At 41.6% G+C, this 18,181-nt stretch overlaps 1 protein-coding gene across 3 annotated transcripts in view; it reads left to right on the top strand.

Annotated features, from left to right (window-relative positions):
- The window catches only part of LOC132391321 (E3 ubiquitin-protein ligase SH3RF3-like), a 330,553-nt gene that overhangs the window by 268,958 nt on the left and 43,414 nt on the right, over positions 1–18,181 (top strand). For all 3 annotated transcript variants that reach the window (XM_059964353.1, XM_059964354.1, XM_059964352.1), the window contains one exon: positions 9,557–9,663. In XM_059964353.1, the coding sequence (XP_059820336.1) occupies positions 9,557–9,663 (107 nt within the window). The remainder of the gene's footprint in view (positions 1–9,556; positions 9,664–18,181) is intronic.

Below are 18,181 nucleotides of genomic sequence, written 5' to 3'. Positions count from 1 at the left end.
GTGGTCCTTTTAAAATTAGTACTGAGTACATTGCTTTAAAGCAGTTTTCTTTTCCAGTTCATTTTTCTGAAATGACATAATGATGTTCTGCTCCGGTGATTTAATGAAAACTGAAGAATTATAAGCTAATTGACCTAACTTCTTTAACAATATGTAGAAAAGAATTTTAAATTCATAGCAATGCACATAGAACGCTGGATGAAATCATCAGGTCAGGCAGAATCTATGAAAATGAACTATGGAAGTTGGCATTTAGGGATATCAAAGGGATCAGTTTTGGGGGCTCAGCTACGTACAAATTATACTAATGTTGAGATTGAAGAAACCAAGTAACTACAGTAGGTGGCAGGGACATTATGGGAAGGCTAGAAATCAGATCTCTTTGTGCCTTTTTAAATGCATAATTCTCACATCGAAATGTCATGGTTATATTTTTAAACATTTGCCCCCAATTCCTTTTGAAACCCATCCAGCAGGAAATTCCTGCAGATATTTTCTGTTGCAAATCAGTCTAATGCACCTACCACCTTCTAGTTTGTATTTGTTCCCTTCCTCCCTGCCCCCCCCCCCCCCCACCACCTTATTCTGGCTTCTTTTCCCTTGTGTTCCGGTCCTGAAGAAGGGACTCAGCCCAAAACATTCAACTGTTTATTCATTCCCATAGAAGCTGCCTGACCTGCTGAGTTCCTCCAGCATTTTGTGTGTGTTGCTCTAGATTTCCAGCATCTGTAGAATCTCTTGTGTTTATAAATTTTGAATTTATATCCAATTAATAGTTGCTTAGAAGACCAGTTATAAAACCAGCCATTAAGTGCCCAACTATACTAATTCCATATGCCAATACTTGATCTATAGCCTCCTAGAGGAACCAAGCATATGGGGACCAAACATCCAAGGTGGATTGCACGTTCAGCAGTATAGATTTTCAATTTGTTGCTGAAAATTACTTTGTAAGATTTCAGGTTCAAAAAAGCTCTCTGCAGTTGATTATCACTGTTTAAAAACAATTGCTGTCAAATGACAGCCTTTAGATGTTAGTTGGAGTTACTATAATTTATACCTTTCTCAAAACACTTGTATTTATATATAGCCCAGACTTTTCTTGTTGCTGCTGATAAGTTCTGCCATGAACTTGACAAAAAGTATTAGAAAGCTGTCTATGTCTATCTGGATAAAGTTTCAACACTCAATACGTGAAACTGCTGGAAAACCCTGAGCTCTGGCTAAACCTGATTTGTCATGCAAAATGACATTTTATTTGAGGCAATGAAATTAATCAAGATCTGCAGGATGTGACCAATTTGTTTTTAGGAAAGGCCGATTTGACAAATTTCAACAAATGAATTTGAGTTAACACATTGAAATTTTTTAATCCGAACTGATTGTTTGTAGAAGTTTTTTTCCTATTTGCAGTCACCTAGTTCCTTTAAGTCAAATGGATTTGAAAGAATGTTTGATTAAAGAGGTACCAGAACACACGAGGTTCTGCAGATGCTGGAAATCTAGGTCAGGCAGCATTCCTGATGAAGGGTCTCAGGCCGAAACATTGACTGTCCGTTCATTTCTATGGATGCTGCCTGGCCTGCTAAGTTCCTCCAGCAGTTTGTGGGTGTTGATTAAAGAGATATGCCTCAAAGGAGGATAGGGATTTGGAAAAACTGAGATGTTTCACATTGTGGGTCTTGTGTGACTAAAATGACAGCAGTGTGGGGCAGAAAGAGGGAAAAAGAGGGGAAGAATGGATGTGAGACTTGATTTAGAAGATTGTAGAGTCATAGGAATTTCCACAGGAGAAGAGGGGCTAGTTCATAAAAGAATTTCAACTCAGGTATGGAAATTAAAATCGATCAAACATGGGATGAGGAGCCAGTTCCAACTAGTAGGCTGGCATAATTGGTGGGCAGGACAGTGTGCGATAGGAAATGACCAGGAGAGGATAGGGTCTACTTAAATTAGAAATAGACAACAAGGGGCCATACAGAGAAACGTCAGGATATTTAAATTTCCTATTGAAGCAATGTCAACATTTCTAGATTCAAGATTCTTTAATGTCATTTCCAGTCCAAAGTGTAAAGGAGGATGTTAAAGAACATGATCATAAAAAACACGATAAGTATAAAGACATAAGATACCTTATATGCATAGATTGATTGTATGTCCATAAAGTGTTGCTAGGCACAGGAGTGACAGCACTTAAGATGATTGACAGGATATGGTAAAGTAGTGGTGGTAAGGGGTTGGAAGGGCAGGTTAGTGTGTGGAGTTGTTGAACAGCCTTATTGCTTGTGGAAAGTAACTGTTTTAGTATCTAGTGGTCCTGGCTTGGATGTTATGTGTCCTCCTCACTGATGGGAGTGGGACAGAGAGTCCATGAGCAGGGTGAATAGAATCCTTCATCATATTGCTGGGATTTTCCCAGCACCTTTCTGTATAAATGTCCTTGATGATGGGTAGACTGGTGCCTGTGATGCATTGGGCAAGTTTTAGAGCCTTCCTGCTACCGTAGTGAAGTTACCATAACAAGCAGTGATGCAGCTTGTTAGAATGCTCTCTACTGAACATCTGTAGAAGGAAATGAATATAGATGTGCATAGCCCAACTCTCTTCAGCCTTCCCAGAAAGTCGTGGCATTGGCGAGCTTTCCTGATTTGCGTAGGATGTCTTCTGGGCCCTTGCAAGGTTGTATGAGACGTGCACTCCCAGGAGTTCGAAGCTACTCACAGTTTCCACTGCTGCCCACCGAAGTAAAGAGGTGTGAGTGATCCGAGTGCTCCTGAAGTCAATAACCATATCCTCCGTCTTGTCAACACTGAGAAAGAGGTTATTTACCTGGCACCAGGTCTTGAGGTCTTCCACCTCCTCTCCGTAGGCCATCTCATCCTTGTTAGTGTTGAGCCCCATCGCAGTTGTGTCATCAGCGAACTTGACAATGTGATTATGTGTTTGGCCGTGCAGTCCTGTGTGAACGGAGTATACAGCAGTGGGCTCAGCACACAGCCTGGGGGGTGAGGGGGGCACCCGCACTGAGGGTGATGGGGAGGGACAGGTGGTTGTGCATCCTGACTACCCGAGCTCTGTTGGTTAGGAAGTCCAGCACCCAGCTGTACAATGGTGTATTTAGACCAAGGAGTAGGGGTCTGTTCACCAAGGTCTGTGGGACAATAGTGTTGAATGCTGAACTGAAATTCAGAAACAGCATTCTGATATAAGTGTTCTTGTCAGGGCTATGGTATCTGTCGTAGAGCAGTTCTGTCAGTAAGCTTATTGGTGAATGTTCATAGTGGCAGGAATGGAGTTTTTGATATGTGTGCCATCATCAGCTGTCCAAAGCACTTCATGGTGATTGGTATCCCACACCAAATGCTGGAGGAATTCAGCAGGTGAGACAGCGTCCATGGAATGGAATAAACAGTTGATGTTTCGGGCTGAGACCGCTCATCAGGACCGGGAAAAACAGATGAGAAGGCTGAATAAGAAGGTGGGGGAAGAGTCTCGGCCTGAAACATCAACTGTTTATTCCTTTCCATGGACGCTGCCTGGTTCCTCCAGCATTTTGTGTGTGTTGCTCAGATTTCCAGCATCTGCAGATATTTCCGTGTCTGTCATGATGATTGGCATCAGTACCTCTGGGCAGTAGTTGTTTAGTTCTGAAGGTGAAGAGTGTTTTTTTTATGAGCTCTTTGACAATCATGGGATAATGGTGGCCAATTTGTATCATACCGGGACAGCAGCCTGGATGAGTAAAGTGTTGAAGACAACAGTGAGCTGGTGTGCACTGCCCCTGAGTACTTTGCCTGGGATGTTGTCTGGCCCAGTCACCTTAGGGGGTTAACTCTTTGCGGAGTCCTTCTCATGGCTGCTGCTGTTAAGACATTGGCTGCTCACCTTTGGGGGAGGGGGAAGCTATTACGCCCAGTGTTGTGTAGAATGCATAAAAGTTGTTTAGAGCCTTAGGGAGGGAGGCGTCACTGGTACAGTCAAGACAGTTTTTCCTTGTGTAGTCAGTAATGCCCTTGATGCCCAGCGATATACACTGGGGATCATTATTGGACAGGTGTTCCTGAATTATTTGTGCACCTGTACTTGAACTGAATTTTAAGTAGTACAAATACTCAAAGAGACGTATATACAGTATTGAGCTCAATTTGTATAGAGGAATGTAATGTTTCAACAGCAAGTTAATCTACTATGGGATTTAATCAGTATGCCAACATACAGTCAAGAAGTAAATTTATTCCACAAATTTACTCAAATGATGACAATGGCTTTTTGAGTGTTGTTGAAAGATATTGAACAAAAAAAACTGAGCAATTGTTCCTCTACTGTTGTTTCTGCTTTACAAATTCTCAACTTCTGGAAGATGTGAATAATTTTTCACACACAAAATTCTCTGGATTACTGTAACATGTAGATATTTCGTACTGGGTGAGTTTTGGGAAAAGGATTACTCAACAAACAGAATGCTAACAACAGAATTTTTATTGACTTTGAAATTCCATTTCAGAATGACAAAACTTAAGTCGGGATTAATAAAAATCTCTTGAACCTCATTTAAATTCTGACTTAAAAGCACTAGCGGACAAACTTGTGAAACATAATCCAAAATATACTGGGGTTTATTTCAGGAATAATGCCAGAATTTTAGAAAAATGTGTTTAACTGTTTCAAAATGTGTACAGTATTTATTTGTAAATGAAAATAGTTGATTATTTAAGGAAATTACAAGCAGGAGTGTTAAAGGAGATCCCGTGGATATGGTGTACTTGGATTTTCAGAAGGCCTTTGACAAGGTGCTGCACATGAGGCTGCTTAGCAAGATAGAGCCCATGGAATTACAGGGAAGTTGCTAGCGTGGGTGGAGCATTGGCTGTTCGGCAGAAAACAGAGAGTGTGAATAAAGGGATCCTCTTCTGGCTGGTTGCCCATTACCAGTGGAGTTCCATAGGGATTGGTGTTGGGACTGCTGTTTTTTATGATGTATGTCAATGATTTGGACTATGGATTTGTGGCTGAATTTGCCGATGATACAAAAATAGGTGGATGAGCGGGTAGTTTTGAGGAAACAGAGAGCCTGCAGAAAGACTTAGATAGTTTAGGGGAATGGGCAAAAAAGTGGCAAATGAAATAGAGTGTTGGAAAGTGTATGGTCATGCACTTTGGTGGAAGAAATAAACATGCAGACTATTATTTAAATGGGGAGAGAATTCAAAATGCAGAGATGCAAAGGGACTTGGGAGTCCTTTGCAAGGTACCCTAAAGGTTAGCCTCCAGGTTGAGTCAGTGGGGAAGAAGGCTAATGCAGTGTTGGCATTCGTTTCTAGAGGTATAGAATATAAGAGCTGGGATGTGATGTTGAGACTCTATAAGGCATTTGTGAGACCACACGGAGTATCGTGTGCAGTTTTGGGCTCACGAGGGTAAGTTACTCAGAGTCATGAATCCATTCCTGCCTCTTACGTTGGCCAAGAATGATATTCTGGTCAGGTTCCAATCTATCAGACTTTATTGCTTCCAGATCATTCCAATTACTGGTGGTTGATAGGCACCAACTGTCACGGAGTGGGAGATCATTGTTGTTCTCTACCCATTATCTAATTTGTCTTCACTTAAGAACAAGAAACTTGGCAGGTGATTGCACACACTGTCTTTGAGAGATGCACATGGTGAAAGGCCATACCCAGCACCCCTTCTGAACCGAGATCTCTTCGTGAATCATGCAGGCTTCCTATCCTTGAATGCACAAGTCTTGGCAGGAAGAATTTTCTCATAACTGATGCTATTTATCACCAAGATCCATTCACTCTCACGCCGTCTGCCATGCCTACTATATTTCAATGCCAGCACTGTGCTGAGACTTACAACTGAGGAACTGAGGGTAAACGTGGTATTCTCCTCCCCGGCTCCTGATTCCATGCTCCAAAAACCGCAGCTGAGCACAGCTACGGATGAATCATGCCTGCAGTCTGGTGGAGAATGCCTTGGGTCTCCATGAGATCTGACTATACAGTCTGCTGCTCTCAGGATCCCTGCAGTACTCACCAGAGCACTTCTCATTTCTTCACCGTCTGCAGCGACCCACAAAATCGGCAACTGGAAAGCTTGCGGGGGAGGAGGAACACGCACAAGATGCTGGAGGAACTCAAGCAAGTCAGGCAGCATCAATGGAGTGAAATGAACAGTTGATGTTTTGAGCTGAGTGCCTTCATCAGGACTGAAGGGGAAGGGGGACAAAGCCAGAATAGGAAGGTGCAGTGGGGGGGGGGGGGTGCGAGTGGTCAGCTGAAGAAGATGGAATCTGTTGGAGAGGATAGTAGAGCAAGGAAGAAAGGGAAGAGGAGAGACTCCAGAGGGTGAGGAGAAAGAATGTGTGTGTGTTTTGTGGGAGTGAGGGCTTGGACAGTGAGGGAGAGGTGAAGTGGTTTGTAGGGAGCATTGCTGTCTGCCTACCTGACAGTGGAGGTATGTAAACAACTGAGTCAGTGTTACCCAGTTTGAAGTTCAAGGGTTTAAAGCTCTCACTTGACATATCTTGCTTTATTTTCTTCTGTGGACCTCACCCATTAGGATCTTGAGGTCACTCTGAGAAAAACACCACTTCTAACTCGTTCTGAACAAAGTCATGTCATTTGCAGTAGAGCAGTGGCTTTTTGTAGAGGGACCTTGAGAAGTATGATTAACTGTGCAGGATTCAATTATATTTACTCAAGACCCCGTTGCCGCCAGCACGAGGAAACAACGCCAAGGGAAGACATCTCTGTATTACTGCACCGGGATCACGATGGAAAATGTGGTCCTGGCACAAGTCAATCATACAAGGCAGTGTGAGATAGATTTCTCAGCAATAGTATTTGCAGTTTTCTTTTGTTCTGGAGTAATGCTACAATGTTATTAGATATCAAAGAGAATGATTGCTGGAAAAATTAAATAATGTTGGCATTGGGAGTCTACAGCAAAATTTCTCCATGGTTACAAGTTTCAATAGGAATGGATAGACAACTGTATTAGTAAAGCATATTAAGGTGCACATTATTCCAAAACTCACATCTGAATCACTTCCTTCAAATATTGAATGACGATACAAGTGAAAATGTGAAGAACAATTCAATCCAATTAAGTTCTTCACTTTAAGTATCTATTCTTTTTTAGAAAAGATAGATTAGATGTTTTGCCCCAGTGCTAATACCCAGTGTAATCCCCCCAGAGGCCTGGGCTCTCAGCACTGGTGTGGCCCACGGCATCTCCCACCCTGCCTGACGGAGCACCAGTGGACATTGTAATTCTTCACACACGTCCAGCTCTCATCAGGCAGTTCTGTCCACAACCTGCACCAGGTCAATCCTGGCACAAGGGGGGTTGCCCTTATACCAATGAACATGAGGTTTCAGCTCTCGGGGAAAGGCAAGTTATTTTGCAATTCATTTGTTGGTATTAATTATGTTATTGGCTCTAAATGCCTGTGTGTGTGTTTTAGTTCTTTTATTGTAGAAATTTGTCAAAACAATTTGCCTGCCCAGAGTGTTCCTGAAAGATTTTGGATGTAAAGACACTCAGAATTTCTAAGCTCGGCGCCAAGCTGAGAGCCTGGGCAGGATTTCACCAGTGCCGGGGGTCTGAGCGGTGAGAGCCAACCTCCTGGCAAGAATCCCCACAGGAACATCCAGTGAAGGGGAGGCAGATACTATGGAAAATCCGCCCTACATTGCCATGGAGTAACCCACTGGGTTCAGGGTCCATCTACTGACCCTTTACATTGTCATGCAGCTGAACTGTGCTGTCAGTTTTATGAGTGAAAATTGGTACGCATACAGGTGCTGTGTGAAGCAGTGATGAATTGAATGACCTGCACAGAAAGACTTGGTCGAGATGTACATTTGCCCAGATTTGTGCATAGAATAACAACCTGTGCAGGCCCCGCTATGGCTGTTAACTGTGGGTAGGTGGCCAGTCTTACAGGAACTCTCCCGGCGTTAGACAGAGCAACTGCTGAAGAAAACCACTGGGCAAACACAACACCCCCTTAGTTGCCTGCTCTCCACTCAGATTGGAGTTCTTACCCCACTGGTCAGTATGGCTCATCGTTCTGACAGAGGTGCAGCCAGAGCCTGGTAGCAAACAATGTGATCACTCACCAGAACCAAAATGATCTCAGCAATAATATCAGAGGCTGTTAGTATTAATGCAGAGAATCATTCACTCATTTATGCAGCAATTCACCTTGGTCCATTGAACCTATCAACTTGTACCCTCAATGCAAGCTAAGAGTTATCATGACATTAACCTACTCTGCCGGCATCACATGCTCCTTTTTTCTTTGTCAATCTATCCACTAAGCTTGCATGTTTACATTATTTCTGCCTCAGCTGCTCACTAAGAAAGTTTCACTTTGTCACTACTCTCGGTATAAAGGACGTTCTCTTGAGTTCACTTTCTGTCTTCTGTCTATGGCCTTTTACTGCAGGAACCAATCTGCTTCATTTCATTTTCATAACATCATAAGACAACACGATGCAGAATTAGTCTGTTCTGCCCTTTGATAATGGCTGATTTATTATCTCTCTCAACCCCATTTTCTTTCCTTCTCATATAACCTTTGATGCCCTTACTTATCAAGAACCTATCAAGCTTTGCTTTATATATACAGTGCCTAATGACTTGGCCTTCACTGCTGTCTGGGACAATGAATTAAACAGATGTGCAACCCTCTGGCTAAAGAAATTCCTCCTCATCTCTGTTCCAAAGGGACGTCCTTGTATTCTGAGGCTGTGCCCTCTGGTCCTAGACTCTGCCACAAAAGGAAACATCCTCTCCATATCCACTCTGTCTAAGTCTTTCAATATTCGGTAGGTTTCAATAAATTCCCCCCCCCCCAAACAATTTTTCTGAACACCAGAAAGTTCAGACCCAGAGCCATGAAACACTCCTCATAAATTAACCTTTTCATTCCCAGACCTTTCTCATGAATCTCCTCTAGACCCTCCCCAATGCCAGCACGTACTCTTAGATGAGGGGCCCAGAACTGCTCACAATATTTAAAATGCAGTCTGGCCAATGTCTTATAAAGCCTGAGCATTATATTCTAATCCTCTCAAAATACACTGTAAAATTTTGTTCTTTACTTAAAGAATTTCTCAACTGAACAGTTAAATTTGTTTACATTTTGTAATATTTTTTTGGAGAGGTTCAATTGATATCACAGAGTTAATCGTCATTTTAACAAATATTAGACGTATCAAATTTCACCTTGAATGGAAATGTGCATTTTGCAGAGTTTCAGTGGCTGAGCCTGAGTGTGTACAATAAATGGAGGTATCATTGACTGGAAAGCAATACTGGAGGAGCATTAACAGCGCAGTACTCTATCTGCTTCTGTGATCTTGTTGATTATGAAAAGAATAAAAGTGACTCTAAACGGGATTGGCACTGCTCCTTTAACTGGATCCTTTGGTCTTTTTAATTGTCAACTAACTAAACATCAACTTCAAGAAGCTCAGAGCAATAAACATTTAGAGGTAATGCCTGTGATTGTGTTAAATCCATGTGCCTGATGTATTTCTAGGCTTCGTCTCTTACCGCTAATGCAGTTGGTGCTGCCATGGGACCAAGACTGGGAGCTGCCGCGGGGGAACAAGGAACAGCAGCAAAGACCCAATTACCACTCAATGTGTAAGTGATGTTTACTAATTAATGTCATTTGAATATTGTGGGAGTTGCAAGAATAGGGGGAATATTGATCACATTTTAATCCATGCATCACCCACCTGCCCATTGAGACGTCTTGATAGGAGCACAATACACAGTCGTTTCTGTTGACAAAGATCTTTTAAATGAGGACCCGATACGTTCATCCATTGTGCTTCTTATTTACCCATTCCTGTTATGCCAAGCAACAGCTATCTAGATTGTAACAGTCAGGAGAAAGGATCTAAAAATAATGTTTAATGGATGCATGATTCTGCTTTCAAAATTAAACTTTGTCAATGAGATTTGATGTGGTTATGTGGATAACCTGACACATTTTATTTGATGCGGCTTTTATTTCAGTTGAATGCTTGTCAGCCAGTTTTGCCTGTTGGCTGCTAAATCTACCAAGATAAAAAGGACGGGTAAATGTTATAGTTATTTAGTGGCATGGAAGAAAAATCAAACATGGATTGATTGCATCTAATGGCCCATTCTTGCCGATTTAGTCCCCTGCCTGAAACTGCCCCATGCCTGCTCTTATTTGGAATCCCAGAATGATTCAGCATAGAGTTTAGCCTTGGATCTTACCACCAGCCAGCCCTATGTATCCATCTTGTTCCACTCCCTCCTTCCTTAACCTTGCACGCTCTTCTGTTTCGGATACTTATACAGCTTCCTTATTGAATCCTATAATTGAACCTGTCATTTTTTACTACTACCACTACAATAAATCCAAACTCTAAACATTTGCAGTACAAACATTTTCTCTCACTTTTGGTCCTTTTGCCACTAATTTCATCTTTGACCCCTCTCAAAGGGAATAGTTTCTCTCTAACCCCTATATCCATCCCTTCATGATTTTAAATATTCTGTCAGATCCCCTTGCCCTTTCCTCTGCTCGAAGGGAAACAACTCCAGATTTTCTGGACTATCTGTACAACAGGAGCCCCACCTTCCTCGAAGCATTTTGGTAAATCCATTTTGCATCCTTGTCTTTGTGCCTGAATAAAATGTAACAGCCAGAACTTGACACTATAAACAATTATGACACCTTTTATGAAGGTTGAGTGTCGATGAAATACAGAATTATTGTGCTAACCCTGTACCTCCCAAAGCCCAGCAGTGTGAGTATGATAGCTGGCAAAACAGTGGGAAGGGACTTGCTTTCTGTCAGAGCTATGATTTACTTTTAATAATTTAAGAGACAGTCAGACAGGATTGAAATGAGCCCTTCAGCCTATCGAGTCCAGTCTAGTCATCAGGCCCCGATTTTATTTTTACCTTAATCAATTTTATTCTCCCCAGATTCCCATCATTGCATCTAAGATTATGACATTACAGGCAATTTATAGTGGCAAGTTAACCAACTAGCCTGCACTAACTGTTGGGAGGTGGGAGGAAACGAGAGCAGCCAGAGTGAAGCCACTCAGTCACAGGGAGAACGTGCAAACTCCACACACCAGTGATCAAGATTGAACCTGCGTTGCTGCAGTTTTAAAGCAGCAGCTCCACCCGCTGTGTCCCTATGCTTGTTGATGATCACCCACCCTCGTGTCCCATCACTTTTCTTAGTGGTTGCTGGACGCATGCCGAAGAACAAGTTTCTGTGCTGAGAAGGAATGAATACTTAGTGATCCATGTGAGAAGTCTGTATTCTGCAAAGTTAACATCTTTCACTCTCCTGGTTAAATGTTCGATGGGCCTAGACTGAAATGGATTTTTTCCAACACACTACCATCAGAGGATGTCTGTGTTAGTGTGAAGAAGACAGATAAACCGATAGGGGATGTCTAAAAGTGAATACAAAAGACTTGGTCACGGCAACCTGGGGAGGAGTTATAAATAGATGGAGCATAGAGGTGAGAGAAAAATAATCTGGTGGTGCTGTAAATAGATTTTTTTTTAATTTGCTGGAAATCTGAAATAAGGGAGAATGCTAGGAAAACCCAATAGGTCAAGAAGCATAATTGAATAGAGAAAAACGGCTTTGTCAGAACTGCTCAGGGGTTGGAAAGCAAAGAACTGCAACCAGTGGGAATCAAACAAAGTCATAAGATTCTGGAAAACATCAGAATATAAAGTAGCATTTGAAGAAAGAAAGTAGGTATAACACATACAGACAATTTTTCCCTATCATAAGAAATTGTCCATCCAATATGGAAGTCTTGGCATCACCTTCCCTCTCACACAAGTGTCATCTAACCTGCTGACCACCTCAAGAATTGGCAGGTTTTGATATAAAATGGAAAGGCTGAAATTGATGAATTTGTTGTTGGGTCCCAAGACCTGGCCAGATGGAAGATGCCATTTTATTTTTCAAGCTTTCATTGGAATGGTACAAGGAGCAAAAAGTCTCTGAGTGCCCAAAAGATGCAGTGAGAGAGACTATCTGTAACAGGCAACTAGAAGCCCAGGTTCAATCATTCAGGTGGATCAGACCTGTTCTGCAAATCAGTCACCCAGTCTGTGGTTAGTTTCTCCATTGCAGAGGAGACTGCATCAACACTAAATGCAGTTACACTAAATTGGAATGAGTTGAAAGGAATCATGACATGATTTGGAAGGAGTGTTTGAGTCACAGAATGAATGGGGAGTGAAGGGGTAAACGTGCGGATGTTGTACTTTCTGGAGATGCCCTAAGAATGGGAGTGGATCTTGGTGAAGATGGAAAGGTGATCCAAGGACTCATTGTGACATACTCCCCTCAGGATGCTAAAAGGGGAGGAAAGTTGTGCTTGGTAGTGGGATCTTGCCAAAGGTGGTGGAAATTACAAATGATGTGAAATCCCCTTTTACTAGGCGTCTCTGGAAAACCAGTTTGTCAGCCCCTCGCTAATAGCCACTGGATTCCGTGGCAAGAAACCCACCTTTCTCAGGCTTCATATGTCTAGGATGTGTATAACTTTGGTCCTGCCGAATCTGTGAGGTTGGGATGTCTGGCTCACCCAAACCCCGGTTTGTGTCAATGCTGTGTGATATACTGCCCCAGGCAAGAAATGACAGATTGTACACTGCATACAATTAAAAAGAAGTATATTTAATGATGTTTATTTAAGCAAACAGTTACTAAATGAAAGAGAAAACAAAAAGGGCCCATTACTCTTAAACAGACAAATGTGCACTTAAGTTGGAGCTCATCTTGAACTTGTCTGTAGCTCACGGGCTGGACCCTCAGTCTGTGTGAAAGCACACACCACCTTCTGAATGTCACTTGAAATCCATCTTAAACAAATGGATCTCCCACAGGAGGGTTGGTCCTTCCTTCTTGAAGCTATTCATCTGCACAATACACCTTGTGCAACAGGGATCCTCAGCTTTCTTCCCTCCTGTCTTCTCCCAGTTGCCACCAACAAAGACCTCCCCACACCCACATTCTCCAGACCCTTCTCCCAATTCCACCATCCTGATTGGCTGACACCACATTCCCAAGGTGAGCAACAAAGCCTCTTATCTCAGCTCAATCCCAAACAAGCTGAAAGCGGAACAGACTGCTCTTACGGAACTGTTAACATGAAGTACCTACAGCAGAGCAGTAAAAACCTTAACCAGGGTGTTACAGATGCATCACTGCATGCGAGGCTGGGAGGCTAGATGGTGGGAACATGGAGAACCCTATTATTTCTCTGAGTGGGAAAATTGTCACGATCAAAAATGTGGGAATTGCAACAGATGTGGTTGAGAATTCTTTCAATGGAAGCTGTGGTCAAGGAAAAAGGCTCTCAGTCATTGGTACAGTAATGTCATTAGAACTGGATGTAGTGGATATGACCCAATCCATCACGGGTAAAGCCGTCCCCATCCATTGACCTCATCCACATGGAGAGCTCCCACAGGAGAGCAGCATCCAGCATCACCCAGGTCATGCTCTCTTCTAGCTAATATGTTCAGGAAGAAGGTACAGGAACCCCAGAAGCTCACACTACCAGCTACAGGAACAGTTAATACCTCTCAATAATCAGGTGCTTAAACCAGTGGGAAAAACCACTCAACTTCACTTGCCCCATCACTGAACTGTTCCCACAACTTATGGACTCACTCTCAAGGGCTCTACATTCTCATGTTCCTGATATTTATTGTTTATTTATTTTTTTTATTCTTATCATTATTTTTCTGTTTTGTATTTACACTGTTGTCTTTTACACATTGGTTGTTTGTCCACCCTCTTGGATGCGGTCTTTCATTGATTCTGTTATGGTTCTTGGATTTACTGAACGTGCCCACAAGGAAACGGATCTTGGGAGTGTATATGGTGAAATACTATATGTACTTTGATAATAAATTCGCTTTGAACTTTGAAAAGAATGGCATGGAGTCTTAAGGAAGCAAGATGGGAGGAGGTGCAGTCAAGGCAACTGGAACCCTGTGGACTTATAATGAATATTAGTCATTAATCTGTTTCCTGAAATGGAGATGGAGAAGTTAAATAAGAGGAAAAATCAGAGATGGACCTGGCTCTAGTAGGAGCAGGGTGGAAATTGGCAGGAAAGATGAAGAAGCTTGAGTTCTGCAAGGAGTAGCACCAAGACAGAGAAATGTGGGTGAGAGAAGGAGCTCAAGTACAACTGAACATGGACTGTTCAATGTATTCCACAGAGAGATGGGACGGGCATAATCTAGGCCCATGCAAATTCCTTTGCTTTTCTGCTAGACTCTTCCTTATTGAAACTGTTATGTTTTGTAAAGCATAAAAAACTAATTGCAAGAAAAAGATGAGAGCCCAGGAGAATGTATCTTAGTTTGTTTTCACTTTAAGCGAGGCAGTGGCGTGTTGATGTATGCCATTCACGTACTTCATACATATAAACATAATGAATTAGGAATTTACAATTTTATTCCGATATTACTGATATATTAAATACACAATACTCCTCCCTGCTTAACCATAGACTCCAACTCAATATTGAATGCATCTCAACTTTTGTACAATGCCTTGTAAAAGTATTCAGCACTCATCCCTTTGTTCACATCAATGAGTGTTACAGTCAGGGATTTTGACCAACTTAACTGAGACTTTTTATTTGTGAATCACATGCTCCATTTTTTCACAGTAGAACCCAAAAAACAGGGAAAATTGTAAAGCATAAAAAACTAAAGATTCAAAAACTGAAATGTCAGCAGTTTAGAAGTATTCAACCGTCTTTGCTCAATACTTAGTTGAAACGCCTCTCACTGTCATTAGAACTGGTAGTCTTTTTGGATAAGTCTCTATTAGCTTTGCATAACATGATGGAACAAGATTTGCCCATTCCTCCTTGCAAAATTGCTCAAGCTGTGCCAAGTTATTTGGAGAGCGGCAGTGGACAGCAAACTTGAAATCTTGATGCTTGATACGGTTAAGGTCAGGACTCCGACTGGGCTACTCAAGGACATCAATTTTCTTCATTTGAAGCCAATCCATGGTTGCTTTCGCAGGGTGCTTTGGGTCGTTGTCCTGCTGAAAGATGAACTTCCTCCCCAGTTTAAGCTTTCTGGCAGAGGCTAGCAAGTTTTTATCCAGGATCTCTCTGTATTTAGCAGCATTCATCTTTCAGTCAATACTGACCTGATTTTCATCCCCATAGCATGATGCTACATCCACGATACGTTACAATAGGGATGGTATTACCTGGCTCATGAACAGTATTAGATTTATGCCGTATGTACTGCTTTGTGCTGAAGCCTAAAACTTGCACTTTAGTTCATCCAGCCACAGGACCCTCTTCCACATCTTTACAGTATCTTCAAAGAGACACTTTGCAAAATCTTTACGAGCAAGGATCTGGGTTTTTTTAAGTCAGGGCTTCTTCCTTGCCACTCTAACAGGAATACCCTTTTTGTGCTGGGCCTTAGAGATTTGGGAGCCATGAACTTCATCTCCAATTTGCAGCCACTGACTTCTGCAACTTACTCAAGAGTAACTGTTGGCGTCACAGTTCCATTGCAAGTGTCACTCTTCTCCGGAGGGGTGGCCTGAACTCAGCAGTGTGGCTGTGGATTCATATTTTTTCCACTTTTTCATAATGGACTGCATTGAGCTCCAAGGCATGTTCAGTGCCTTTGAAATGTTCTTATACCCATCCCCAGATCTGTGTTCCTCTGTTATCCTTGACTTGTCTACATTTTGGTTTGGTCTGTTGAAAATCTACCATACTGTTGGACCTTACAGAAAGAGGGGGTACATTCTTATGCATTCATTGAATACAGGTGATCCTCCCATTTCTATATCAACAAATTGGGTGATTTGGTAAGATAGCATACAGTTTTGCACATTAACCTTTAATTCCCCTACTATGCAAAAATCTATCCAACCTTGTCTTAAATATATCTACTGACGTAGCCTCCAGTGCTTAATTGTGCAGAGAATTCCATAGATTCACCACTCTTTCTGGATTCACCTACCAGTGGAAACAACTTTCCTGCCTCTATCTTATCTACCCCTTTTAATTTTATATGTTTCTATAAGATCTCCCCTCATTCTTCTGAATTCCAGTGAATACAGTCCCAGGTGACTCAATCTCTTCTCATAGTCTAACCCCCTGATCTTTGGAATCAACCTGGTGAACCTCCTCAGCACCACCTCCAAATCCAGTTTATCCTTCCTCAAGTTAAGAGACCAGAACTCACGCAATACTCCAGATGCGGCCTCACCAGTATCCTGTACGGTTGCAACATTACCTCCCTACTCTTCAATCGTTCTAGCAGTGGAGGCCAATATTCCATTTGCCTTCTTGATAGCCTGTTGCACTTGCAAACCAACTTTTTCTGATTTGTACACAAGCACTCCCCAGTCCACAGCAGCATGCTGTACTTTTTTAATCATTTAAATAATAATCTCCTTTCATTTTTCCTTCCAAGGTGGATGACCTCACATTAAACAACATTGTACTCCATATGCCAGATCCTTGGCCATTCACTTAACCTATCTACATCTTTCTGCAGACTCTCCATACCTTCTGCACTTTTACTTTTCCACTCAGTTTACTATCGTCAGCAAACTTAGGTACTCTACACTGAGGCCCCTCTTCCAGATCGTTAATATATATCATGAACAGTTGCGGGCCCAGCACCGGCCTCTGGTTCATTTAAAAATACCTCATCACCACGTTACATTTTGTAACTCTAAAACGTAAAAGAACTAATTGCAAAAGAAAAGACAGGAGCCCTGTAGAACGTGTCTTAGTTCATTTTTACTTCTATTGAGGCATGTGCATATGATGACATATGCCATTCACGTACTTTGTACATGTAATCATAATGAATTAATTAAACATCAAAGAAAGCTTAATCAAACAATATATTTACAATATTACTTTAATATTACTGATATATTAAATACACAACAGAAGCTAGGATCCAATCTTATAGGAGCAATGGAAGTATTTTGTTGCTGGATAGATTGCCTGGCCAGCAATCCTTTCGAATTGATACCTGGGGAAGTAGTTGTTCTAATATTTCACCAATAGAACCAGCACTTTGGACAATTAGCACAAATTCTGGATCACCCAGATATAAAATTGAAACAGGAAATCACCTCAGGGACAGATTTGATACTTCCTTTGAATAAAATCATTGTGGGATTATGTAAAGGATGAATATGTTTGTTAAAAATGCAGTCTTATTTCACCATGGCTTATAATATCAACACATAGCACATCTGCTCTGTCTAACTATCAAGCAATTCTGTGAGCATCCGCCAATAAAACATAATTCAGTGCCCATAGTGAATCACATTGAAACATTATGAACTGAGTACCCCACAGGGCTTTCATAAAATATTCTGATTTCATGGTGCCTGCTGTTATGTTTTGCTATTTCAAAACATTTAACTAATTCAAAGGAAGACACGGGAGTCTGAAATGTCAGTCAAACTTCACGTTTACTTTAAACGAAATGCGCACGTATCACGTGGTAATGTGATGATGTAAGCAATTCACATTTTTACATATAACCAAAATTAATTAAGTAAACAACAAAGAATGTAATTATACAATATATATACAAGATTACTCAAATATTACTGAAATATTAGATACGCAACACTCTTCCCTGCTTAACTATAAACTCCAACTCAATAAAGAATGTACCTCAACTATATACACATTATGCTGTGGAATATAACTACTATATACAGACATCCACAGCATAGTAAATTTTTAAATTGTCCCATTCAAGTCCAAAGATTTGCATAGGCTCTCCCACTCCTGTGGGACAACAAGGGGGATCAGTCTGCCCAGCAGGTGAGACCCACGGCTATGAAAGCAATCTCAGGCTCTGACACCTCCTCCGTGGTCACTGCAGGGGCTGACTCTGAGACTGCAAGAAGTGGTTCTGATAGCTCTGAACACCTTTCTTCTCCTTTTTCTTTTTCTAGTTTCTGCATCTTGATCTTTGGAAGGTGCATTTGGTTCACTGGAGTTTAGTTTAATAAATTTAGTTATTATTTAGTTAGTACTGCATTTAGTTTAATAAGAATAAGAGTATTCTCTTAATAATCCTTCTATTGCTCCCTTTACAACCTGAT

This window comes from Hypanus sabinus, chromosome 3 (genome assembly GCF_030144855.1).
Source record: "Hypanus sabinus isolate sHypSab1 chromosome 3, sHypSab1.hap1, whole genome shotgun sequence".
Taxonomy (NCBI): Eukaryota; Metazoa; Chordata; class Chondrichthyes; order Myliobatiformes; family Dasyatidae; genus Hypanus; species Hypanus sabinus.
The sequence above is the reverse complement of the archived record's forward strand: the minus strand, read 5'-3'. Positions and strand labels throughout refer to the sequence as shown.